The 25,854-nt window shown below is 52.5% G+C and overlaps 1 protein-coding gene across 3 annotated transcripts in view; it reads right to left on the reverse strand.

Annotated features, from left to right (window-relative positions):
- Positions 1-25,854, reverse strand: part of CABIN1 (calcineurin binding protein 1) — a 151,405-nt gene that overhangs the window by 48,473 nt on the left and 77,078 nt on the right. For all 3 annotated transcript variants that reach the window (XM_044379954.3, XM_026487907.4, XM_057305903.1), the window contains exons 27-28: positions 18,813-18,995; positions 13,793-14,124 (exon numbers count right to left, since the gene is read on the reverse strand). In XM_044379954.3, the coding sequence (XP_044235889.1) occupies positions 13,793-14,124; positions 18,813-18,995 (515 nt within the window). The remainder of the gene's footprint in view (positions 1-13,792; positions 14,125-18,812; positions 18,996-25,854) is intronic.

Raw genomic sequence — 25,854 nt, forward strand, 5'->3', positions numbered from 1 at the left:
CTTTCTAAGGCCTCAGGGACTGAAGCCACAGCCATTCATGGTAAATGACAAGGCTTCCTGAAGGCCAAGGCACCTCCTCTCCGCCCCCACATGGGGGAGGCAGAGACAGGCAGAGGAGAGGGGTTACCCAGGCAGCAACAGTCCCTGGCCCTCAGCCCAGGCCCTTGACCAGGAACACAGGGGCCACTCTGCCCTATACATAGGAAGAAGAGTGAACCACTCAGTCCCAGCCTTCAGCTTATGAGTACTAATGTGCCGGGGCGGGGCGGGGCGGGGGGTCTACTTGCAGTTCACACTCCAGTGTCCAGAGCAGTGCCCGGCATGTCTGGCTCAGAGACCCCGCCTCCCAGACCAGTCCATTAAGAAGCCTCCAAAGGCTGGTTACATGCCTGCCCTGAGACTTCTGCTAGGGGAGGGAGGGTCGGCCATGGACAAACTGAGTGCAGAGCCGGGAAACAGAGTGGGTCAGGTGTGCATCAGTACAAGGAGTAAGTAAGATCCAACTCAGGTTCGTTTAAGCTGCTAAGGGCTCCTCAGGGCCCCGGGACATGGGATCCAAAGAGATGATAAAGTCTCAGACCTCCAGCAGGCAGGGCAGCTGCTCAGGGAGCCCAGCAGAGAAGCTCATGACCTGTATCAGTACTCAGCCATGATCCCTTGGTCTCAGTGTCACTTGGTTCAAAGACTTTCCCAAGTGAGATGTGAGAGGCTGCCAGTTTAATCAGTCATGAAGGGGACCCTCACAGAAAGGGACGTGAGACAGAAAACTGATATGTGCACTTCGAATAGGACAGGTGAGCCCACCTGACCATGACCATGGAGACAGGGCACAAAGGAGACCCACCTATGGTCCAGTCTAAGTAGGTCAGTGAGGCTCCTAGGGGAGATGACACCTCAGCTATGGCTTGCACACAGCCGTCACGGAGCTGGAGTAGCCCTAGCGCCATGACACGAAAGCCCCTTCTGGGGCTCCTTTGGGACTTAAGGAAGTATCCAGTTAGCAGCAGTTTGAAAAGGGTTGGGAAATAAGACTTGAAGAAACATCTCCATGGTGGCCATAATTTTCAAAAGAACATCAAGAAAATAAAATACAACAAAGACTTCCATGTGGCGTGGCAACACATGAGAGAGAACAGCACCTGGGCCAGGGTGGAGAGAGTGGGGGACCCTGCTTCCCTGAGCCAGTTGTCTCATTCCAGGCCCCAAGGCTGTGGGACAGGAACACACATCCCTGAGGGCTTCTGTTCCTGCCCTAACTCTGCAACTTCTCCCATGAAACCTGCACCAAGATGGCCCTTCCCACCCGGACAGTCAGGCAGAAGGTGGAGGACCAGCGGGGGAGGAGGCTGTGGGAGAGGTCCCAGCACTCGTAGAGACCTGAAAACCAGCCACTTGAGAAGAGTGCAGAAAGCACAAGCCTGCCAAACCCGATCAGGATTGTCAATTAGCCTCCTGCAGACCTGGCCCCGGCACACCAGCAGAGAGCAAGGCTCCTCAGTCGTCTCCCAAGCCCGCCAGAGAGAGCCGATCGATGGCCAAGGCACAATGCGTCCAGACAGCTCATGGGAGACCTCTGCTAATTTATGTCTGAGGCCCCGGATGGGAGCTGACAGGGACAAGGAAACCTGTCCAGAGAACTGACAAGTGTCAGGCCGGGGGGGGGGGGGCACACCTGTACTGCAGAGTCTGCCCTGCAGCTTCACGTTATGGGGAGGTGAGAGGCACGATGCCACCTTGGCTAAGCACAGCACATTGCTCCTCGTCCTGTGTATCACCAGTTTACCGACGAGGAAACTGAGGCTCAGAGAGGTCCAAGAGTTGGTCCGAGTCCCCCAAGCCAGGAAGTAGCAGAGCCAGGCTTGCATTCTGGTCCAGATCTGAAGGACTCCAAGGATTGGGCTCTTACCCTGCACCCCCACTCTAGGGTTGGCAAGTCCCTTTACAAATCTACCTGGGGCCATACTATGTGCAGCTCTGAGGCAGCCCTGTCTCAGGCCTTGAACAACCTGTCACCATGCCACTGGCCCGGAGCCTCAGCTTACCGTCACCCCTGGGAATGGGAGAAACACCACGGGGCCACTTGCCAGAGAAGAGCACCAATCTTCCTGGGATCCATGGGCCCCCTGAAGCTTAGTGCACAGACCTCCACTGACAGAGGGCAGAACACACTAAATGCCCAAACAGGGGGCAGATGGAGGGTGGAGTCCTGATGAGAGGCGGGGAGAAGAATCCCCAGAAGCACATGGCATCTCGATGTCCTCCACCGCCTGTCGCCTGGACACCCCTATCCTGCCACAGGGCAGAGGGACCCTCCTGACTCCTCTGCTTGAAGGCCTCTCAGCTCCTTCAGAGTGAGAGCCAGCTCCATATCTCAGCTTACCTGCACACACGCAGGTTCCTCCCCTTCCCGCCCCTCTCCCATTATGTGCGCAGCCCCGTAGCCATACCTGCCTCTGCCCCCACCTTGGTCCCTGCAGGTCTCTGCCTGGCGCCATCTCACCCCACTCCCACCTGCCCCCCAATACTGTCCCCACAGCCCCATGGCCATCTTAAACAGCCTCCTCTGCTGACTCTCGGATGGCTTTATTGTCTGCCCCCTCTTGTGTGCCAGCCCCGTGAGGGCAGGGACACCACCTGACTTCTTCACTGATGGCTCCTCAGGGGCTAAACCAGTATGAGGTCTGCAGAAGGGATGCAACAGACATTTGGGAAGAGTGAAAGGAATGGGCAGGGTCTGAGCTTGCAGAACAGTCGGAGGTGCCAAGGCAGGAGAGTGCTGGCCGCTCATGGTGGGGGTGGCTGGGCCCAGGACTGGAGGCAGGAGCGCTGGGGCAGAGCCATCATCCTGGGCTCCTTTGCCCAAGGAAGCTGTCGGGAAAGAGTTTACATGTTGGGCAGACTAGGACAGGAAGTCCATCTTTCCAGATACCCTTCTCTGTTTTTTTCTTCAAAACAGTAATTCAGAAGCCCTAGGTTTGCCTGGCAGTTTTTCACAAGGGCACTCAGTGCACTGAAGTTTTGTTGAAGGTATAAACGCATGAGTGCCTGGCAGTCTTGGGGTCATATAACTAACCTCTTGGGGCCTCAGTTGCCCACCTGGAGGATGGGGGTGGCAGTGACCATCAGGCCAGTCTTAAGGTCAGTTGAAGAATGCCAGAGAAGCAACTGCCCACAAATGCACCAAGTAGTTCCCCACCTGCGCCTTGGGGGGAAAGCCCCTGCCCATGCAGCCTACTCCCCCTGCCAAGCTGGCCTTCCCATGTCTTCTCCGAGGACCTGGCCTTGCCCCTGAACTTGGCAAAGCATGCCACTGCTCCTCCTATGCCCTCCCCACACAGACCTGAAGAGCCAGGCCTGAAGTGTACCCCCTGGCTACTGGGTGAGTTTGACCAGCAGGAGGCACCAGTGAGAGAGCAGAGTAGGGCACGGATGAGAGCAGAGCATTTACCCCAAGTTCTCCCCGGTGCTGAGGGTTGGCCACCAAGGACCGAAAGCTCGGACAGGCAGCCTGCTGCAGAGGTGCCCTGGGGCTGGCCCAGGGCCCTGCACTACCCCTACCCTGTGGGCTCCTGACATCCGCCCAGGCCACTGTAAACCTCTCCTTCATTAAGGCTCTTCGGATTAGCAGCTGGATAGAGCCATCTGAAGCCTGACTGGCAGACCCCCTCACTCTACATAGCAGCCCGAGTCTTTCACACACACAACCTTGCAGTAACTTTAGCCTCACTTAGAATGATGTCCCGCAGCTCCTTCCTGACTCCCCAGGCCCTCATGAGCTCTGACCACATCTTTTTCCCCCTCTCCTCCCTGCCCAGCTAGTCACACAGGCTTCTGGCTGATTCTAGTCCTGCCAGGCCCATTCCTATCTCAAGGCACACATGTGGTCTGTGCTGTCCACCCAGAAGCCTCTCCTGGTATCGCCTAGCCTAGTCCCCCCACCTGCTTCAGGCCTTTGCTTAGTGGCCTTCCCAGACCTCCCTGCCTCAAGAGCCACACTCCCCCACCACACCCCGTTACCAGCTTTATCTTTCTCCCAGAGAGCATCACTGACCGTGGTTAGGTGTGTTTCTACTCTCCATTCCCTCTGTGCGCACTCAAGGGGAGGGGCTTCGCTGTGCACACCACTGTATCCCGGCCCCTCAGGCAGGGCCTCACATGTGACAATGCAGGAGACAGCCACTGAATGAATGAACCGGCAGATGCACAGGCGCCACACTGGGGGTGGGGGTGGGGGGCAGCGGAGGACGACACTAAAATACAGGGGTTCAGCCATGTCGTGGTCTATGGGATGATGAGGTGGTGGTAGTGTCTTCTTAATTGAATACTATTTGGTGCTGCCAGCAGAGTACTCAACCCATTCAAACTACTGAGATCCTTCTCGCTCCTCTTCCTGAGAGAGAACAAGGAAGGCAGTGGGCCTTTATGGGGACCATTTGTCCCCCCTCCTGACCCTCAAAGGTACAGCGAAATCTCCAAACCATGTTTCAGACAGACTTTGAAATGCATAATCGAGATCTGAAGTTGAGAAAAATCTCGAGTTTCATTTTGCAAATCACACAAATAAAGCCTGATAAGAACCTGGCTGGCTGGCTGGGATGGGCAGCAGCCCAGGACTTCTGCGTGGGGAACTTGGGGCACAGCATCGTTTTATGTCTACAGAAAAGGAGCAAGGACTGAAGGAATGTGGGGGGAACGCCCTGCTCTGTGGCCGGCACGCCCTCGTCATGCCTGGTCCTGCCATCTGGCACGGAATGCGCAGCTTCCCACCTGCTCCTGGGACACTCACTGTGTGTATGCAGCAGGGTCTCCCAGGCTGCACCCTGGGGTGGCTGTGTCACAGCCTGGAGGCTCAATCACTTCATGCCCACCCAGTCTGACAGCGCATGGCCCTCCACACGGGCTCTCGTTTAACCTGACTCTGCAGGGTCCAGACATGAACTGGCGGCACAGGCAGGTGGGAAACCACCTACAATGGATGGGTGAGGGGCAGGGGCTCACAGCCCAGCTGGCCAGTCCCTTGCCCAAGCTCACACCAGAGCATAAGCTGACTCTGAAGTCAAAGTTCAGCGGCTTCTCTGGACATCACAGGCAGCAACAGCACTGTCAGACTCCCCTGGCAGGAGGCAGCTTCTCACCAAACAGGTCCTAAACAGCCACGGGCTGGGCTCATCCCACACAGGTTTTGGGCCAGAGAAGTGGGTCTGACTGGGCTGGAGCGGCCAGGCCGCTATCCCGCCATACGCCACGTTGACAGGGCCTTGCCATCTACCATCAGGAGGATGCACTGCAACAGGGCTCAGCCACGATGCTGTGCAGCGGCCTCCATGAGCACAATGGGACAGGGACAGAGGCCTGCAGCTGGTGTAGAGCACTGCTCACAGTAAGTGGCCTCTGCTTCCATCAGAGCAGCGTGCGCGTGGAGCTTGCAAGACAGGCTGCTCTCTCGTCATCGATATGCATGTTTCCCAGCTGGTAAGCACTATTAAGTCACTTTTCCTCACAACAAAACCTAAAACCTACAATGAAGGTGCCATCATCCCCACCCGACAACTTAAGAAACCTGTCCATAGGACTGAAACTAGTAGCCGGCTGTCTAGCTGGCTGAGCCTGAGTGAGGTTCCAGGAGCTGGCACTTGGGAGGGATGGCTCAGGTTCCAGCATGCACACCGGCAAGGGGACAAGTGGCGGAAGGGGGACACACTCCAATCACAGGGTCCAGGGAAGGGCCAGGCCTATAATCAGGGCAGGATGAATAGCCCCTTTCTCATCTCACACCCCTTAGGCTCCTGAGCAGTTCTCACCTGGGTGTCACCTTTCGGTGACAACTGGATGCTAACTGTGTCAAAGAGCTGCTCCAGCTCAGAGGGGAAAAGCTACACAGCAAAAAGTGGGCTTCATCCCACAGCAGAGCCAGCAAGGCTCACGCCCGCCCTGGAGGGTAAGAGGAAAACCTTTTGGTCAAACATAGGTCGAATGAAGGCCAATCCTTGACTTGGGCAGTGCTGGGGCCAGATGAACACAGCCCCAGCCCAGCCCAGAAGCCAGCTGTGTGCCGAGCCCCAGGAAGGTGGCCTCTCCCATAGAACAGGCCCTTCTCCTCACCTCTCTTTCCTTACCTGGGGTGCCACGCACCCCTGGGTCACTGCCTGCCTCCTGCCACACTGACCAGCAGTAGCCCAACTACTGCATGGCCACTGCGCTCAAAGGAGCTGGCATGACAGCCTTGCTTCTGCTAAAGCGCCAGCCTCCCACGCAAGGGCTGTCAGTAAACCTTTCCTGGCTCACCCTACGTAGCCAGTCTGTGGCCATGGGACTTTAGCAAGAAGCCAGGCATCCACCCACCCGGCCAGGTGAAGGACTTGAGTTAGAAGGCCTCGGTCTACTCTCTCACACCATACACAAAAATAAACTCCAAATGGATGAAAGACCTCGATGTGAGACAGGAATCCATCAAAATTCTAGAGGAGAACATAGGCAACAACCTCTACGACATCGGCCAAAGCAACCTTTTTCATGACACATCCCCAAAGGCAAGAGAAACAAAAGATAAAATGAATTTATGGGACTTCATCAAGATTAAAAGTTTCTGCACAGCCAAGGAAACAGTCAGAAAAACTAAGAGGCAGCCCACGGAATGGGAGAATATATTTGCAAATGACACTACAGATAAAGGACTGGTATCCAAGATCTACAAAGAACTTCTCAAACTCAATACACGAGAAACAAATAAACAAATCAAAAAATGGGCAGAAGATATGAACAGACACTTTTCCAATGAAGACATACAAATGGCTAACAGACACATGAAAAAATGTTCAAAATCATTAGCCATCAAGGAAATTCAAATCAAAACCACACTGAGATACCACCTTACGCCAGTTAGAATGGCAAAAATAGACAAGGCAAGAAACAACAATTGTTGGAGAGGATGTGGAGAAAGGGGATCCCTCCTACATTGTTGGTGGGAATGCAAGTTGGTACAGCCACTCTGGAAAACCGTGTGGAGGTCCCTTAAAAAGTTAAAAATTGAGCTACCCTATGATCCAGCCATTGCACTACTGGGTATTTACCCCAAAGATACAGACGTAGTGAAGAGAAGGGCCATATGCACCCCAATGTTCATAGCAGCAATGTCCACAATAGCTAAATCGTGGAAGGAGCCGAGATGCCCTTCAACAGATGACTGGATTAAGAAGTTGTGGTCCATATATACAATGGAATATTACTCAGCTATCAGAAAGAACGAGTTCTCAACATTTGCTACAACATGGACAGCACTGGAGGAGATAACGCTAAGTGAAATAAGTCAAGCAGAGAAAGACAACTATCATATGATTTCTCTCATCTATGGAACATAAGAACTAGGATGATCGGTAGGGGAAGAAAGGGATAAAGAAAGGGGGGGTAATCAGAAGGGGGAATGAAACATGAGAGACTATGGACTATGAGAAACAAACTGAGGACTTCAGAGGGGAGGGGGGTGGGGGAATGGGATAGACCGGTGATGGGTAGTAAGGAGGGCACGTATTGCATGGTGCACTGGGTGTTATACACAACTAATGAATCATCGAGCCTTACATCGGAAACCGGGGATGTACTGTATGGTGACTAACATAATATAATAAAAAATCATTTAAAAAAAAAAAAAAAAAAGAAGGCCTCGGTCTCCCGCACCTGGAAAGTAGAGGAAAAGGAAACATCTGAGCCCCAGGAGGCCCAGGCCCTGCCACATCCTCACCAAGGGGTTCGAGACAAGCTGCTGTCCCCTCAGAGCCTCAGTTTCCCGCTCACCCTGCTAGGCAGGGTGCTGTGCGAAACAACACCAAGGAGCTGGCCTAGGCCAGGCTGCCTCAGTGCTGCACTGGAGTCTGCTTCTCGACCTTTCTCTTAAGACATCAAGTGGCCTGGGAGGACCAGCAAGAGCAAAGAATGGGGAAGAACATTCCCCAAGTTGAGACCCAGCAACGAGCACAAAACAAAGTAAGTTTAGGAGAGGCAGTAACCTAAACAAGAGGCTCCCCAGAGGAAACTAGCTCTGGAAAGCACCACCAGTGTTCACAAACCCTGGCCTCTAAGCAGGGGGCATGTAGCCCTGGTGCCCAACTCCCTTGCCCCCGCAGAAGTGCCAGTGAGGCAGCAGCTGCTCAGACACCCCCAGACCCCTAGAAGGAGAGGCTGAAATGTTTGATTCTAGCCATACTAGCAGGTATGGAGTAGTATCTCAGTGTGATTTGGATTCCCATCTTCCCAATGGTTACTGGCGTTAAGCATCTTCTCCTGTGCTTACTGGCCATTTATATATCTTTTTAGAGAAATGTCTATTCAGATCCTTTGCCTTCTTTTACGTTGGGTTGTCTTTTAATTATTGAGTTGTAAGAGGTGTGTTTTTTTTTTAATATATTATAAATAAAGGTCCCTTACCACATACAAGCATACCTCAGAGGTACTGTGGGTTCAGTTTGAGACCACCACAATAAAGTGAATACAAAAATAAAGTAAATCAAATGAACTTTTTGGTTTCCTAGCAGCTAGAAAAGTTTTGTTTATAGACCATGAACCATACTATAGTCTATTAAGTGGCAATAGCATTATGTCTAAAAAAACAATGCATATACCTTAATTTAAAAATCTTTTATTGCTAAAAACTGCTCACAATGATCTGAGCTTTCAGCAAGTCATAATCACTGATCATAGGTCACTATAATATAATAATAATGAAAAAGTTTGAAATATTTTGAGAATTACCAAATGTGACCCAGAAACACAATGTGACCAAATGCTGTTGGGCTGAAAGACTTGCCCAACACTGGGCTGCGGCAAACCTTCGATTTGTACGAAGCGTAGCATCTGCAAGGTGTAATCAAGCAAAGCACAGTAACCCGAGGTGCGCCTGCCTGTGATGTGTAAATACCTCTCCCTTTGTGTGGACCATCTCTTCATTCCAGTAATGTCTTCTGAAGCACCAGTTTTTAAGTTTGATGGTGTCCTGTTTATTATTATTATTTATTTATTTTTATCACCTGTGCTTTTGGGTGTCCTCTCTGAGAAACCACTGCCTAGTCAAGGTCATGAAGATCAACATCTATGTTTCCTTCTAAGAGTTTTATAGGTCTTAGCTCTGAAGTTGAGCTCTCTGATACACTCTTGAGTTCATTTTTGTAGATGGTGTGAAGCAGGGGTCCAACTTCACTCTTTCGCACTATCGCAGCACCATCTGTTAAAATGACTGTCCTCTCCTCCACTGAAGTATCTTGGCACCCTTGCCAAAAATCAATTGGCCATAGATATATGCCTTTGTTTCTAGGCTCCCAGTTCTATTCTGTTCTCTATACATCTACCCCTAGGCTAGTACCAACCACACAGTTGATTTTCAGTTGTGCTACAAAACACATAAAAATTAACCATCTTACCCATTTAAGTACAGCTCAGCAGTGTTAAGTACACTCACACTGTTGTGCAACAGACCTCTAGAACTTCTTCATTTTATGAAATGAATTTACTGAAATTCTATACCGATTAAACAGCTCCCCGTTCTCTCCCCCAGCCCCTAGCAAACACCATTCCACTTTCTGTCCCTCTGATTTTGACTACTTTAGATCCCTCATGTAAGTGGAATCATAGAGTGTTTGATTTTTTTTATGCCTGGATTATTTCACTGAGCATAATGTCCTCAAGGCTCATCCACGTTGTCGCACGTGTCAGAATTTCCTTCCTTTTAAAGCTGAATAATATTCTACAGTTTTGATTACTGTAGATCTGCAGATTCTGAAATTGGGAAGTATGAGTCCTCTAAGTTTGTTCTTGTTCAGACTATCTGGCTCTAGGAACTATCTTATAACCCACTCTGTTCTAGACCCCTTGGAGCAGGAAGTGCTGAAGCTCCCCAGCTGGGCCACAGGCAGTGGGTGCGGGGAACTGGGACAGGGGCGCCCATGCCTCAGTCTTCTTTCTGGATCTCATTAGTGAATTTCAGAAGCCTCACGAGAGAAAGTCCCAATGCCATGTGCCCTGGGAGGCCTGGGGGTCAGCCTGTGCGCAGCAAAGCCAATCTTGGGCAGGAGTGTGGCCTTAGATGGGCATCAAATGTCCCTCAGGGGCAGATCTAGCTCTCAGAAGACCTAGTAGAGGGGCTAGGAACCATGGGAGATGCTGACTCTGGGGTCCTGGTGAAAGGCTCAATGGGAAGACCCCCAACCCCTCACCTCATTGTCACAATAATCCTGTGTGAATACCACGAGAGAAGAGTCATGTTGTCCCCACCCCTAAGCTGGGATCTGAACCTAGGTGAGCCCATATTCAGAGCCCACATTCCCTCTCCCTCCCACAGAAATCCTGCTGCCGGCAGCTAAGCTAGTGGTTCCCTGCACCCTGAGGGTAGTTCCTCTGTAGAGGCCTGGGGTGGGGAAGCCTAGAGAACAGAGCTTTAGCTGGGGAAACCTGAAAGACCCAAAAGGATCTGGAGTCAACCTGCACAGCCTCTGCGGCCTCTCTGAAGGCAGTGATGATGGATGTTCCAGCCAGTTGGCCAGTGAGCCATGAGATGGCAACAGGAATGCCACTGCCAAGCCCACAGGCGGATTTTATGAAGAAATGCGCTGCTGTTAAATACACACAGCAGGAAGTGTCTGTTACCAAACAGCTGTGTTTGGAAAGCAGTCACTGCTTGTCAGCTAATGGTTCCACATTAGTCACCCAGAGCACTGGTTGTGTCCCCCAGATCTGTGGACAAACTGACACCCAGGGCCTGGGCAGAACCACGCCCAGCCCCCAGGACGATGGCATGCCCCAGACAGGATCAGCCTGAACTCAGGCTCTTAGTGCAGTGAGGTGTTAACAACCTGCCATTCAAGTTGGGGTGTCTGTCACCTGCTGCTCAGCAAAGGTCTCTGAGTCAAGTAAGCAAAGGAGCCACTGGAGCCACCCGGGGTGCAGCAGGGTCTAAGGTGTGGCAGCCTGGAAAGCGCCTGAGGCACACCTGGCACCCACACACAACTGCCATGTAAGAGAGGGGGTCTCTCTCAGAATCAAGACCAGCATTCCGTTTCAGAAAGCCAAGGAACCCAACGTGGGAACGCAGCTAACGGAAGAGCCAGCAGAAACAGACTGTGAGGGCTGGGGGAAGGTTTTCCTGGAAGAAAGCCAAGGCAGCCTCCGCCCCCACGACCAGCGATGGCTGGATCCGCTGGGGTCCACCCACCCCACAGACCATCAGAGGGTGACCAAGATGACCTGGGGGACATTCACAGAAATAGCAACAAAATAGCAAACTGAGCACAGATGCTCTAATGGCAGTGGGAGCCATGGAGCAAGTGGGCCAGAGTAAGGCTACCTGAGCCGATGCCAGGCTATCACTCCCCTGTGTGTGACCCTAAGCCAGGTATACGGATGTGAAGGAGAGCGAGAACAAGACCCCCACCTCCTGGACCTGAAGTATCTAAGAGCCTCAGAAGTGACAGTCAACGGTGTGTGTGTGCACAAGAACTGGAAAAAATACACATATAAAATTGCTTTTGTTTTAGGGTGGCAGAACTGTGGCTATCCCCTAATTTTTAATTTTGACAAAGATACTATTTTACACTTTTAAAAAACTCATCCAGCAAGGGGACAGGCAGGGAAAACCGCAGTCTGTGCTTCACACCGGGTGTGGCCCTTCACATGCATCAGCTCCTTTGAGCTCAAAGCCATTTAATGGGGAGGCCGGGGCTGGGTGCTGGGGGTTCTGTGGGGCCTGCATTGCAACTCAACTCTCCCTCCATCCAACCCTGCATCCCCTCCTCTCTTCCACAGTGGCTGATCCCTAATAGGCATCTTGTACCCCAAATTCTGTCACAGCATCTGCTTCTGGAGAAGACCACCCGCTACGGTGTAGGGAAGGTTTGGGCTCAGCACAGGAAGCTCCAAGTCCTACTAAGAGCTGACCACAGCCAGAGGGGCTACCTGGCTGCCTGGGGGAAGCATCTGAAGAGGGGGACACCCAAGGCAGTGGAGATCTAGATGATGGATGCTAGTGTCCCTACCAACCGAGACTCAAGAGAGCTCCTGCCCTGAGCTCTGCTGCTCTCAAAGGAGGGAAGAAGGAAAGTTCCCAGAGCACTACTGGAACATGGTGGGGGGCAGGGGCAGTGTCAGCCACTGGGTCCCCAAAGACTGCTGCAGAGGGGGTTTTATTAAAACCCAGGTCTACCTATATTCCGAAGGCCCAGAGCACCAGAGATAAGGTCCACTGCAAAATGCAGGCTGGACAGTGAGGAACTAGGCTCAGGAGGTTCAGTGTCAGCCAGGAGAACCAGACGCCCTGAAGCAAAGACAAAGCCCAAAACGAGATCCCCTCCTTCCCCAGGCCCGCCAACACCAGCTTCTCCTGTTCTGCTCTGACAGCAATCAATCAAGCCATGTGAGCATGCTGGGCAGTCACGACTGTGACAGGGCACCTACCTGTACCTAGTTCCCAAACACAATGTTGTCAAGTAACAACTTCCTGTCATGTAACCGGCGCCAAGCCAGCATCCATCTCTCCAGCTAACTGCCCTTCCTGGTTCTTCAGAGGTCCCACAGAGGCTGGTGAGGAGGGGTCAGCAGTGGGGGGGGGGCGCTCTGGGAGGAAGAAGTTTCCGAGCCCGGACCTTACTGAGTAGCAGTGCCAAACAAAATTACAGACTACAGCCAGACTCCAAGGGCTGCCCCTGCTTAACCCCACCACCCCGGCCCTCTCTGGCCCTCTCCCACACCAGTTTGGCTCACCCAGCACTGCCACACGCCCAGGCAATCTGCCTGATCGGGGCTCTCTCCCTGTCCTCTGACCTACCCCCTGTCCCCCACTCTGCCCATGGCCACCCTACAGGTCAGAGCTTCACGGGTGCCCTCATGGAGCTGCAGCAACACCCCCACTCCTGTGTGTCCCCCACTGTCTTCTCTGTAGCATGGGTCATAATGGGACTAACTTTATTTGCTTGTTTGCATATTTGAAAATTAAAAAATCTGGCTGTCCCTTAGAATGCAGCTCGGTAGGGGCAGGCGCCGTGACCAGGGTGCTTTCTCCAGCGCCTCCCAGGTGCACGAAAAGGGAGTAGAAGAGCACACATGCCACCCTCCCTACACAGAGGCTACATGCCAACAGAAGCAGTCCGGCCGGCCGGGAAGCCCCTGAGAGCGCTTAAGCCTGGGGCACAGCTGTTCAGAATCGCTACATCATCTGCTTTCCAAAAGAGCTGGAGAGACTGTCAGCACCCAACCCCCATGCAACAGAGGCTGTGAAGATGGTTCTGGCAGCTGCACCGGAGAGGCGAGCCCAGGGGCAGGATGATGGCGCGGAGGCCTCTCTGCAAGATGCGTCTGCAGGAGACGGAGCCTGCAGCAACGCCCTGGGATGGCGGGGGTGGCTCTGTAGGGCATCTGGGGGTGTGCAAGTGGGGCCATGCTGAGGACAGTGGAGTAAGAGTCACCACACTGGCCCCCACAGACAAGAGCTGATGAGTGTGGAGGTCCCCATCCTTCAGACCACAGCCAGTACCTGGGACTGAGATCCTGCTTTGGAAACAGCCCCCACACTCGCTCCTCCCTTGATCCCTTGCTGCGACCCACTGTCCTCACCAACTCTCACCTGGAAAGCTGGACCACTCTTGAATGGACCCACCTCCTACATCTCTCCTGTCCCATTCCTTCCAGGTACCACTGCCCAAGACCTTGAGCAGCTCCCACCTGTGTCTCTTCTGCCCACCAAGACTCAGATGCTTGTGGGCCCTGGGAAGATCAAACCCCTCTCCTGCCCCGAGCAGGCCTGCAGCTCACTCACCCGGTGGGTCTTGCTGTAGGTGTAGAGGAAGGCCAGTCGGTAAAGGCTCTTATAGTGCTGGGGGAAGCGACTGAGGCACAGGTGGAAGGCGGCAATACACTGCTCCGTAAGGAACTGGCGCCGCTCCTCCGCCCCGGCCGGCAGCCCCTGGGGAAAGGCTGCTGGCTCCGCAAGGGGGTCAGCTCTCTTCCTCCCGTCCCACAGGGCAGGTGCAGATGCTGCGGGTTTGACAGCAATGCAGGCAGAGGCTGGGGGGTCTGCAGCAGGCTTCTGGCTGCCTTGCTCCGTGGCCCGGAAGCCTTCTGTGCTCTCCAAGGACTCCTCGGTTTTCCCTGGGAGTAAGAAGAAAAAGAAAGGTCACCTCGGTAGAGGTCCACCACCAGCAAAAGAGGCACCTTAGTGAGGCGACAGGCACAGCTAGGCCTGTGCCCTTGCTAGACAGGTGCTGGACTCAACGGCCCAGCAGTAGGAGGCATGGGGCCTGGTGTTGGCTCTGCCCCTACTGGCTGAGGCCTCCACAGCCTCCCAGTCTCCTCCCCCGTGAAACAGGACGTCCCAGCTGGCACACAGCAGAGGGGCCCCGAGGCTGCAGATAGTGGGGGTGGCAAGTGGGGCTCTGGGTCCCCCTCCGAATGGCAGCACAAGGCTGTCTGCCTCCAAGGCCTGTGCATGTGCATGGGCAAGCAGTCCACAGAAGGAAGGTGTGGCCGTCACCACCATGGCATAAAACAGCCAGGAAAGGCACACAAAGGACTGCACCTGCTCTACCACTTAGCACCTCAGCCCACAGTCCACCCGACATCCTTCTCCAGAGCTGCTGCTGCTGCTGAGCATGAACCAAGAGCTCACACACAGGAGAGCCGAAGCTGGGGGGCAGGGGCTACAGAAGAAGATGAACAGACCAGGAGGGAGGGATGGAAGGCAGAGGGTGGGGGCAAGCATCAAGGGTAAAGCGGCTCCTTGGGCACCTGGGAGTTTGGCAAGGCCTGTGTGGAGGAGGCCAGAGAAGCAGCCCGGCACCAACTCTGAAGCCTGTCTGCCACAGTGGGCTGAGCCCCTTCCTGCCCTCCGCCTGATGATCCTTTCCCAACTGTAGTGGCAGCCAGGAGAAGGCTGGGAACTGCTGCGGCAGGGCAGAGTGGTCAAGGACTGAGGTCCCAAGTTCCCCCAAGCAAAACCATGCAGGCATCAGGTGCACATCATGCTCTCCCTGCCAAGGAAAGACTATGAGCAAGACAGAGCCAAGCTGCTCAGCACAGCATGCAAGGCCACCTCCCATCAGTCCTGCCATTCCTCCTAGCTCCGCTTCTGGCCTCACACCTTGAGACCACCCACTGGGAACACCTCGCTCCTTGCTCCTACCTCTCCACTGCTGCTTCTTCTGGACGCACCATCTGCACTCCCTCCCCTGCCTTGCCCACTGCTCTCATCCTTCAGGACTCCACTCGGTGTCACCTCCTCCTGCAGGCCTCCCCAGCCCCAGGGTGGGGTGTGCAGAGAGCCTTGTGCACCACCTCTTTGATGTCACCCATCCCACTGCATTTATGCACGGATGCCTCCCCCTCCCCCATCACCCAGAGTCTAGCACAGGGTCTAGTTTGAAGCTGACTGAATGACTGGAAAACAGGGCACATCTGATTTTGACACTATGCTCTCCTTTCAGGGGAGCTCAGGAAACTATGCAGGTCCCAAACGCACCCACTCAGAGCTCAATGACGGCAACCAGGAGTCTGCTCAGGGCTGGCAGCATCTTACAAGGACACCATGGCCTTACTCACAAATGTGCCTGATTTCTAGTGTTCAATTCAAGTGACAAATTTCAAATATAGCTCAACAACCACATTCTGAACAGCCACTCTGGGCCTAGCCCTGTGCTAGGCGCAAGGAAGACAGGGAAATAGGATGAAGATGCAGGCCTCCCAGGGGTTCAAGTAAGATGCTAAGCGTGTGCTCACACATAAAGACACACGGGTTTCTTATGGAAAGTGAGTAGAGGATCAAGAATTAATCCAAAGAGAGCTCAGAAGGCATGTCTGAAGACACATAAAAAGAGAGGAAAAAACAGCGGTGCCAGAATGAGTGAAAAACCTAGTTGCTCTGGGATCCGGGTGGCCTGAAGAGGCCCAGGAGACATGGGTGACACGCCTCACCCACAGTGTCCACTCTTATGGCTGAATGAGCCTAACAGGTTATGTTAGTGGAAGGAAGGGGGTCAGAAACGTCAATAAGCCCACACAGCACTTCCCAGCCAGGAGGCCCAATCCTAACCCTGGCAGCATGAAAGTGAGAAGACTTCCTCCTACAGATAAAAAGCAAGCGAAGCACCACTGCCTGGTGCCTGCTGCTGGCAATGAGGACTGGCTGAGAATGCCCATGGTGCACGCGCCAGGCCACTCCCACTCCAGTCACTGCCACCCTAGCCCAACTTGAGCATGGCGCTCAGGCACAGTCTTCAGGCCCTCTACGTGACCAGCAAGGGGCAGGCACAGCCACAGGATGGCAGTCCCTGAATGGGGGGCCTGATAGCTATATCAGCATCCTTGACCCACATCCTGCCCTGGGCCCAGGTGGCAGGGAGGGCCCAGGCCAGGCACCCATGTCCACTGTCTGCACCACAAGCTGTTGACAAACTGTGCTGTCCTCGGAGTGATAGAATAGGGTGCCCTGTGTTTAGGTAGTGAAATTTGGGCAGCTTTTTCCTCTATTAAAAAATAAATAAACCTTTACTGTTGCTACATTCATATTATACATTTTTTTGAAGCTCTGACCCCAAAGAAGGTGAGCTTCAACTAGCTGTAACAGTCACCTCTGGAGAAACGTCCTTCCTGGAGGCACCCTGTCACAAACCAGAGAGGAGAAGTAAAGAGGGGAGGCAAGTCCTCGGGAGCCGGGGCCTGCTGGAGGCCATGGCAGGGAGGGCACCTGGAAGGGTGCAGCTGTCAGAGCTGTTCTTACTTCCCCTTGGCACCCAGGGCCTGGCACAGACTTGGGTTCCATTACGCCCTGCTGCTCAACAATGCCCATGAAATGTGTGAGTGAGCCCTGTGCCACTGGCCATGACAGAAGCAGCAGGCTGGTGGCAGGGCCACCCACGAGGGTGCACCTGAAGGGCTGGGGTGTGGAGTACACTACAGGCACACACCCGGGCCTGGCCCAGAACCATATCCTGGTTCTCTGCAGGGGGCCAAAAGCTGCTGGAGCCCTGGTGGCCAGGGTTCCTGCCCACTGGGAGCCCAGAGGAGAGGGTGTCAGAGACCACCACTGGCCAGAGCCAGGCTTAGAGGAGCACACTGCTCCCTATGCTGTCTGCCTGCTACGGGCTCAGAACATGTTCCCTGCTGCACCTACTCTCCCAACAGGAAGTTCACCAACTTCACTGTGGTTACGAGGAAAAGCTGGGCTTAGAGCAGAGAGACGCATCCACAGAAGTAAGATGCTTCCCTTCCAGCCCACCAGCTACTGCGGTGACTCTGGCTCTGCTTGAACTTTCTTTACCAGTGGCAAGCCACCACACTGGCTGCTTAAACCAATGGCTCTGAATGGAAGGAGGGCAGGGGTAGGATGCCCCTCGTGTGTCTAGAAAGTCCAGCATAGTGCAGGCCAGAGCACAGCCGACCCTCTCTTGGCTCAGCACCCCAGCCTCCATCCCCCCACCCCCCCAAGCATGGTGGAGAGAGGTCTGTGAGGACACAAGAGCACCCACAGCAGTTCACTGCCCGACGGGCCCCAGAGCATAGACAACAGGACTCGCCTGTCCAACAGTTAAAATGACCTTACTGGTAAGACTGGACGTGAACGAGAGTTGCTGTATTAGAGCGTGGGGACTATTGGTAACTTTTTCCTTCCCCTTCCAAACTCCCTGCAGTGTGTTTATGTCAGTTGTAGAATGTCAACATTGGTTTGGGACAGCATAAAAAGTGCTTAGTGGGAAAGTGAGGCCCTGGCCTCACCTTCCTCTTACCTGACCCTAATGGGGGCACCTTTGCCAACCTGCAGGCACGCAGCCTCACGAGCCACTAAGGCCAGCCAGGGGAGGCGGGTGAGGAGCAGAGGGCTAGGATAGCCCATCGCCAGCACGAAGGACTCTGGCCACATCTACACGGGAACCCGAGCCTCAACTCTCCCAGCCAGGGCCTGTGCAGACACATCCTGGGAACGTCATCACCAACCCTAGCTGCCCCTCCCAGCCTACCCAGAGAGGGAGAATGGGGCAGAGGTTAAGGGTGCCGAATAACCCTGGGCAAATTCCCGACCCTCTTCGAATCTCAGGTTCCTCACCTGTAACGTGGGAAGAGCTGCAGGGCTGTTTCCTAGGGTGTTTGGGAGGACAAAAGGAGTTTACACAGTGCCTGGCACAGGGCCGCTGAGCATGGGTCTGGGTTGTTGTTGTTGTTGTTGTTGTTGTTCGGCAAGCCCTGGCCAGGGTGGGAGAGCTCTCAAAACCTGTGGCCGGCCACCCAGCTGCAGCCCCAGAGCGGCACCGTGGACATGCAGCCTGCCCGTGCTCTCCCGCAAGCAGGCATGGGGCTCTGCCCACTGGTTTCCACAAAGGGGGCACTTTTTCCTAAAGGCCTGATGTGATTCAGACAAAAAGAAAACACATTGGTGACATTTAGGATCCAAAGACTTTTTTCATGACTATGTAGCAAGAAAAAAAAATACGGGCACTCACGTCATGGACGTGGCTTTCCCACATTGGGCCGTCGGGGTCACAACAACAACGACAAGTGTCACTGAGTGCACACTGGACTCCAGGCACCGTGCGAGCTCCTTCCTGAGTCACCTCGTTTCATCCTCACAACCCCCGGAGTGGGCCTTGGGATCGCTCCCACCCTACAGGAAGCACAGAGGCCCAGAGAGGGGTGTAACTTGCCCAACTGAGGTCCCAGAGCAGCAGGTGGAGGTGTGAGGACAGGAGCCAGGCTGGACGTGGGCCACTCAGGAGCCCATGTTCTTCAGACTGCCCAGACTGCCACGGGTCACCAAAGCAGTTCTAACGCACAAAGCTAGGTCTTCATACCTCTTTCCTCTGTGGCCCCCTGAAGGTCTTTAGCAGTCGGTCCTGCTTGGGAACTGGAAATGGGCAGCTTCTTCTCCACGTATAGCTTCCGGGAACCCTCCAACGAGCTGGCAGGCTCATTAAAGAAGTCCTGTGTCGAGCTAGAGTCTGAGAGCGCCACGGCTGTGCTGTCCTGGCTGCGCTCTAAGGAGAAAAGGAGGGAAAGAGGGCAGCAGCATGAATCCACACCATTTCCAACACAGAGGGGCCTCCCCAGGCTGAGTGTCCTGGTGACTGCCCTGCAGAGGAGATGGCCTGAGCACAGCCACTGTGACCCTGCTGAGTCCTACCCGTGCTGGAGGACACTAAGCCACTCACCAAAGGCATCAATCTCCATGGTCAACCTTGTAGGGTTTCCCCAAATGGTGGTGTTCTGGAAAATGGTTAACAACTGGCTCTCAGGGTAGTGGGGGAAACCTGCGGTTATAGCATTTACTGATTTCTGTGGTATAAATACTTCCACCATGGCCAGTTTCAGGCTACCAGCCAACATGATCTTGCTGAAGGTGGAGTTGGAAAGAGATGCATGGTAGTACACCATTCTATAGCGTTTCTACCACACAGAGACAATAGGCATAAACAACTGAAGCAGGTGAGAGAGTCCTGCAGACATTTCTATCTGGTTACTATATGCCAAGTGCAGTCTAGAGTGAAAGCAGAGATCCCTGGGAGACACAGACACAAGGGAGGTTGCTACCCATGTGTTAGCTCCTCTCCTCGGACCTCCACATGTGCTCATGAGAAAGAAAGATCAGGGGCAGTGCAGGAAGAGAGACTGAAGGAAACCTTCCGGTGGTGCAGGCCTGGAGAGGAGCCGTATTTGCTGCTATAGGAAAGGCAGGAAGCGCTGGTGGGACCTTTTGGCCCTGGGGCACAAAAGCCTTAAGCCAGCTGGGAAGAGAGAGCAAATCTTATTGCCTCCAGGGTACAGGTGAAGACCCACTGCAGCTGTGAGAAGGAAAAAGAAACACGTCCCGAGGGAGGGACAAGAAACCATTTGGGGCCCAAACATTTGAAGTCTCCCACCACTAGGGGAAGAAAAGCCCACTCCTGTGATGCAGGGACACAGTCTGTCTAAGTCTGAGGCTGGACAAAGACAAAAGAGAACCAGCCCTGCCCCTACCCCAGGCTAGCAAGCATGAGTAACAAGCAAAGCAGTCTACCACAGGAAAAGGGGCAAGAACGTGGAGAGAGACCCTCCCTGAAGTGTACACAAAAGGCCTAAGGCTGAAGGTGGGAATGGAACACTGAGAAAATATTCTGGCAAATCAGCTCTGCTGTGAGCATAAGGTAAGATCACAGGAATTCGAAACCAGTGGTACACTGAAGGTAACCATGGCAACAACAAAACCCAACCCCAGCTCAACTTCTGACTAGCCGAACTCCCCCTCCTAACAGCCTAGAAACAGGAGAGAGAAGCCCATTCCAGGCATAAATAGGACTTATTTTAGTTTCTTCTGTCCTACACATAATATCTGATATTCAATATAGAAATGAGGCACAAACACACACAAAAGAACATTGTCAAGAGAGAAAATAATCAACAGAACTAGGCTCAGAGATGACCCAGACGTTGGAACTACCTGATGGGAAATTTAAAAGTAACTAAGATCAGGGTCACCTGGCTGGCTCCGTTGGAAGAGCATGTGACTCTTGATTTTGGGGTTGAGTTCAAGCCCCATATTGAGTGTAGAGATTACTAAATAAATACACTTAAAAAAAAAAACTAAGATGAATATGATTTATAAATGTGATTAGTATGTTAAAGGCTCTGGTAGAAAAGGTGGACACATGCATGCACAGAGGGGGAGTTTGGGGAGTGAGACGGAAACTATGAGCAAGAGTCAAAGATGCTGGAAATAAAAGACAAGAGCAGAGACAAAGAATGCCTTTGTCAAGCTTCTCAGCATTCCTGACACAGCTGAGGGGAAAAATAACCAAAACTTGAAGACAGGTCAGTAGAAATCATCCAAACTGAGAGAAGGAGAGTGGGGGGAAAAATCAGAACAGAGCACCCAAGAAAACCCAAATGACCTAACATCTAATTAGAATCCCGGAGGGAAATAAGATGGACACATGCCTGAAGAAATATTTAAAGAGATAATGACTGAGAATTTTCCAAAATTAATGGAAGACATCAAATCACTAAGAATCTCAGAGAACATGAAGCAGGGCAAAGACTCCTCCACACATACTCAAAAAAAAAAACAAAAACGAAAACATCAACAACAAACCACACCTAGAGGTCTCATATACAAACTGTTGAAAACCAAAGGTAGAGAGGAAATCTCCAAGGTAGAGAAAGACACATCATATATAGAGGAACAAAGTTAAGAACTACAGCACACTTCTCATCAGAAACCATGCAAGTCAGACACCATCTTTAAAGAGCTAAAAGGAAAAAAAAAAAAAAAAAAAAATCACCCCCAGGGGCGCCTGGCTGGCTCAGCTGGAAGAGCATTTGATTCTTCGTCTCAGGCTTGTTGAGTTTGAGCCCTACTTGGGGTGTCCAGATGACTTAAATTTTAAAAAAAGAAAAAGTCAACCCCAAATTCTATATCCAGTGAAAATATGTCTCAAAAATGCAGGAGAAATAAAGACTTTTTCAGGAAACAAAAGCTGAGAGGATTCCTTACCACGAAATCTGAATGTTAAAGAAAGTTCTTCGGGTAGAATGAATTGGAACCAGATAGAAATTTGGATCTACATAAAGAAATGAAGTTCCTCAGAAATGGTTAAAGTAATAATAGAAAAGACATTCTTTTTCCTCATGTGTAGTTCCTCTAAAGTATTCCTGTCTACTGCCTAAAGCAAAACTAGCAGCAGCCTATTGTGAGCTTATAATTTATGTAAAAGTAAAAGGAATGAAAACAAGGGTACAAGAAATGGTTTCCTTCACTGCACATGAGTAGTATGAGATCACTTGAAGGTGGACTATGATCACTTAAACATGTATTTTGTTAAGCCTAAGGCAGTCACGTTTTTATTTATTTTTTTTTATTTTTTATTTTTTTTTAAAGATTTTATTTATTTATTTGACAGAGATAGAGACAGCCAGCGAGAGAGGGAACACAAGCAGGGGGAGTGGGAGAGGAAGAAGCAGGCTCATAGCGGAGGAGCCTGATGTGGGGCTCGATCCCACAACGCCGGGATCACGCCCTGAGCCGAAGGCAGACACTTAACCGCTGTGCCACCCAGGCGCCCCTTACGTTTTTAAAAAAGATACAATAAACCAATAATAAAAGACAAAACACAACCTTAAAAAATAAAACTTTGTCTCCAACTTTGTGTATCTGAAAGAGGAAGCTCAATGAAATAGGCATCAAGAGAGCCAAGTTCAAGTTCCTCTCATGGTACTCACTAGTTATGTGACCTTGAACAGGTTAAGCCCTTGCCCACCCACGAGTTACAACTACATATCCTCTCAGAGAGGTCAATGGTACAGCAGCATCTGGGGACACAGGGAGAGAGGCAGACACGGCCCCCAGGACCTTCCAATCCTTTGCTCAACTAATTCAAATACTGGGAGCCTCCTAGGAAGGCAGAAGTGAGCAGGCTGGTGGGCAAAAACCTTGCAACAAAATGTAAAGTTGTTTCAACAAAATCAAAGGCCTGCACTCTGGGAGATCCAGGCTGCCTCAGTTCAAATCCTGCTCAGTCACTTACTAGGTTGGAGAGCCTATGCAATTGCCATAATTTCTTTACATTTTAGTTTCTCCGCTGTAAAACTGTGATATATACAAATGTCCATTCCGCAGAATTGTTACGAGGATTAAATACGTTAATACATGTAAAGTGCCTGAAACAGGACTCGATACACCCTAAGTGTTGACAAAATATCCCCTTGATTATCAACATTATTATTTCAGAGAACCTGAGCCGTTTTTTTCCCCCAGTAATGTCTCCAACTTGACATTAGAGATTTTGTTCTGAATGGGCACAGGGTTCTGCTTATGCCAGTCTGCATATTATGCCTAAGCAGGATCGTGTGGATGGGGTGGTAATCGCTTCTTACACACCGACATGACAGGGCCGTCCAAAGTGGTCCTGCCTGCACAGAGAAACAAGGAATTAGGCCTGTGCTTCCAAAGGCAGCTCTGCAGCTCCACCCTCTTCACCCATGTCTGATCATAGACCAGGGTTTGGAGACAGTGACCTCTCAGCCAGCCTCACAGAGCCTGCCATAGCCCTTCCTCCTTAGCTGCCTTTGGAATGCCTACTGTCCTGTAACTGGTGGGTATCAGTATCAGCTGGGCTGGTGGTACAACAGAAACTGGGACGTGAAGTGTATATAAGACCCTTCAGCGGCCAACACAGAAGCTCTGTGTCTCACTAATGGGGGAGCAGGGACCTGGCTGGACTCCTCTGTCTCACATTCAGTGAGGGGCTCTTCCCTGACTTGCAAGGCCAGACCCCAAGGCTCTGTGAGCACCAAATGGGGATTCCTGGCAGGCCTGCAGCCCTCATGAGAAGTCCCAAACCCAAGTCCCCAGTGTGAGGGGATCACTTCTCCCAGAGAAATGGCAGGGACAGCCCATTTGCAGTCTCGGTGGAAAGGAGAACCTCGGCTCCAGAGGCCACACAGGGTGACTGCAGGAGCTCAGGACTCAGGAGTCTCAGACCCACACTCCCATCCCAGGTCTGCCACTTGGGCTGCTCCAGGCCGCCCAACATATTTATCACTGCTCTCCCTGCTCTGTCCCCAACACACAAATGGGATCCCCACAGGGGCCTGGCCTAGTGCCTGCCATGCAGGCGTGACAGCCCAGTGACCAATCTCACCGTGCAGCATTTACTCTGGCCCTGACAAAGAGAATACCAATGGCTCAGACAAGATGGCAGGCCACACTTCTGCAGTGAAGAAGCCCTTCTGAAAGTCAGGCCAGGGCAGGCGCTTTTCGCCAGCATCCAGCTGTAGTCACTGCACGGCTGAGCAGCACATCGTGTGGCAAGCGTCTGGGAAGCGAGCCTAGCCAGGAGGATCTCACAAGAACTGGCACGCTGCCTGATGAGCTCACGCACTCACAAGCTGTTGGGCTTTGGGCCTAAAGAATCACTAATTTGCTGGAATCCCAGTTGTGATTATTACAAAAACCATGGATTGGCTTAGTAAACGGATATTTACTCCCAACATGCTAATACCCTCGTGATGCTGCCTACCGAGGAAACCTCTACTGCACCAGAGCGAGCAGGGAAGGCAGCAGACTGCACTAAGAATGGCGTGGGCAAGACCAGGCAGCACTGGGCTTTGGGGGGGTCTGCTCCCTTGGGAGCAAAAATCAGCAGGTGCGGCCTCTGATGAGACTCTTTAGAAACAACATCCACAGCAACAACAGCCACAGCCAAGGAGCAGGACACATGCAAGCTGAGGGACTGTGACCTGGCCTCCCGTTTTGAGCCTCTCAGACATACACACGAGAACCCAGAACAGCCCACCCTCTGAAAGGGTGGAGAGCAAAACCCAACATCAGCCTTGGGGGGCACCATGGTGATTCTAGACAAGCCCTCGTCCCAGGGGTGATCAAGAGCACCTAAGGAGCCCTGAGGAAGGCTGATGCTAGAAGGAAGTGACACGGATCTGGAAGCCTCACCCCCCACCCCAACCACAGTCGCGTGGTGCCCCCTGCAGGCGGGCTGCTGGGCGAGAGCTGGAGAGAGGGGAGCTCTGCACACTGAGGTGCCCTCCCTGGCTGGAGCTGGGACCTCTTCTTACCAGGCCTGTAAAGCAAGAGGGTGGGGGGTGCTTGCCAAGGTTCCTGCCCACCCCTGAGAGAGGTGCGTGTCTGGGAAACAGAGGACAAGCACATCACTGCAAATGACAGCCCAGGGCCAAGTTTCTCTCCAATCCTTTTGGAGAGGGTTGGCACAAAGCTGTTTAAAATCATCCTGGTTTTGAATACTAGGAAGCAACCTACACCAAGGTCTAACACCAAGAAGCAAGTCAGATTAAAAGAAAACTAAGTTCATTTCTTTTACATCACTAGGGTGAATGAGAGGAATGAAAAGCTCTTAAAGAATGACTATCACTGGGCAGATGATGGCTCTGGGCAAGACCCAAACCACCCTAAGCATGTCCCACCTGCCTCCTGGCCAGCTGAATTCAGCACAGGCTCAAGCAGCACCGTGAACAGCATGGATGCTAGCATTATGCCCTGATAAAGGGGCATGGGGAGCCCATATGTGTCTGGGGGGGAAGTTCTGGCTTAAAGAGCCTGCAGCTTCCTTCCAGGCCTGGCTATAGTCCCACCTTTTCCTCAAAGTGGTCTATGGATATCACATTCCTTATCTGGGACGCTGTGGGCCAAGGGTCCAAATGACCTGACATATGGCTTTTTTATTTTAATGTTTTTTTATTATATTATGTTAGTCACCATACAGTACACCCCTGGTTTCTGCTGTAAAGTTCGATGATTCATTAGTTGCGTATAACACCCAGTGCACCATGCAATACGTGCCCTCCTTACTACCCATCACCAGTCTATCCCATTCTCCCACCCCCCCGACATACGGCTTTCTGTAACTCTGCACTAATGGCCTGGGGTGCTTCCTCCACATCCTACAGGCACCCCAGGACACCCCCAGGGTGCTGGCCTGTACTGATGCTCAGAGAATAAGCAGGCGGGTCTGCCAGGGCTTGGGAGGCAAAGGCCCTCCCTTCTCTCACCTGCCTGCTGGAGCAGAGCCAGAAGAGGAGATCAGAGGCAGGCAGAACTGGCTGCCTTCCTGCTTCTGCCACTACATGGACATTCTGCAGATTGGCCTGGGCTGGGGGTTTTCCTGGCTTCCTGGTCCTGAGGCAGAGCAGGAAGACAGATGGAAAGCTCTTTTGCATAGGAGAGCCCAACTCAGCCGAAGAGCCAGGCTTCCTACAGGACTGGGCAGAGAGGGCCTTCCAGGGAAGCATGTACCTAAAATGGGACCCCACGGACTGCCCACAGCCCAGGATCCTGATTTCCTTAAGGAGCTGCCTAGAGATCAAGAGGGAAGAAGACATACTAGTGGA

This window comes from Ursus arctos, unplaced genomic scaffold, assembly GCF_023065955.2.
Source record: "Ursus arctos isolate Adak ecotype North America unplaced genomic scaffold, UrsArc2.0 scaffold_34, whole genome shotgun sequence".
NCBI classification, from domain to species: Eukaryota; Metazoa; Chordata; class Mammalia; order Carnivora; family Ursidae; genus Ursus; species Ursus arctos.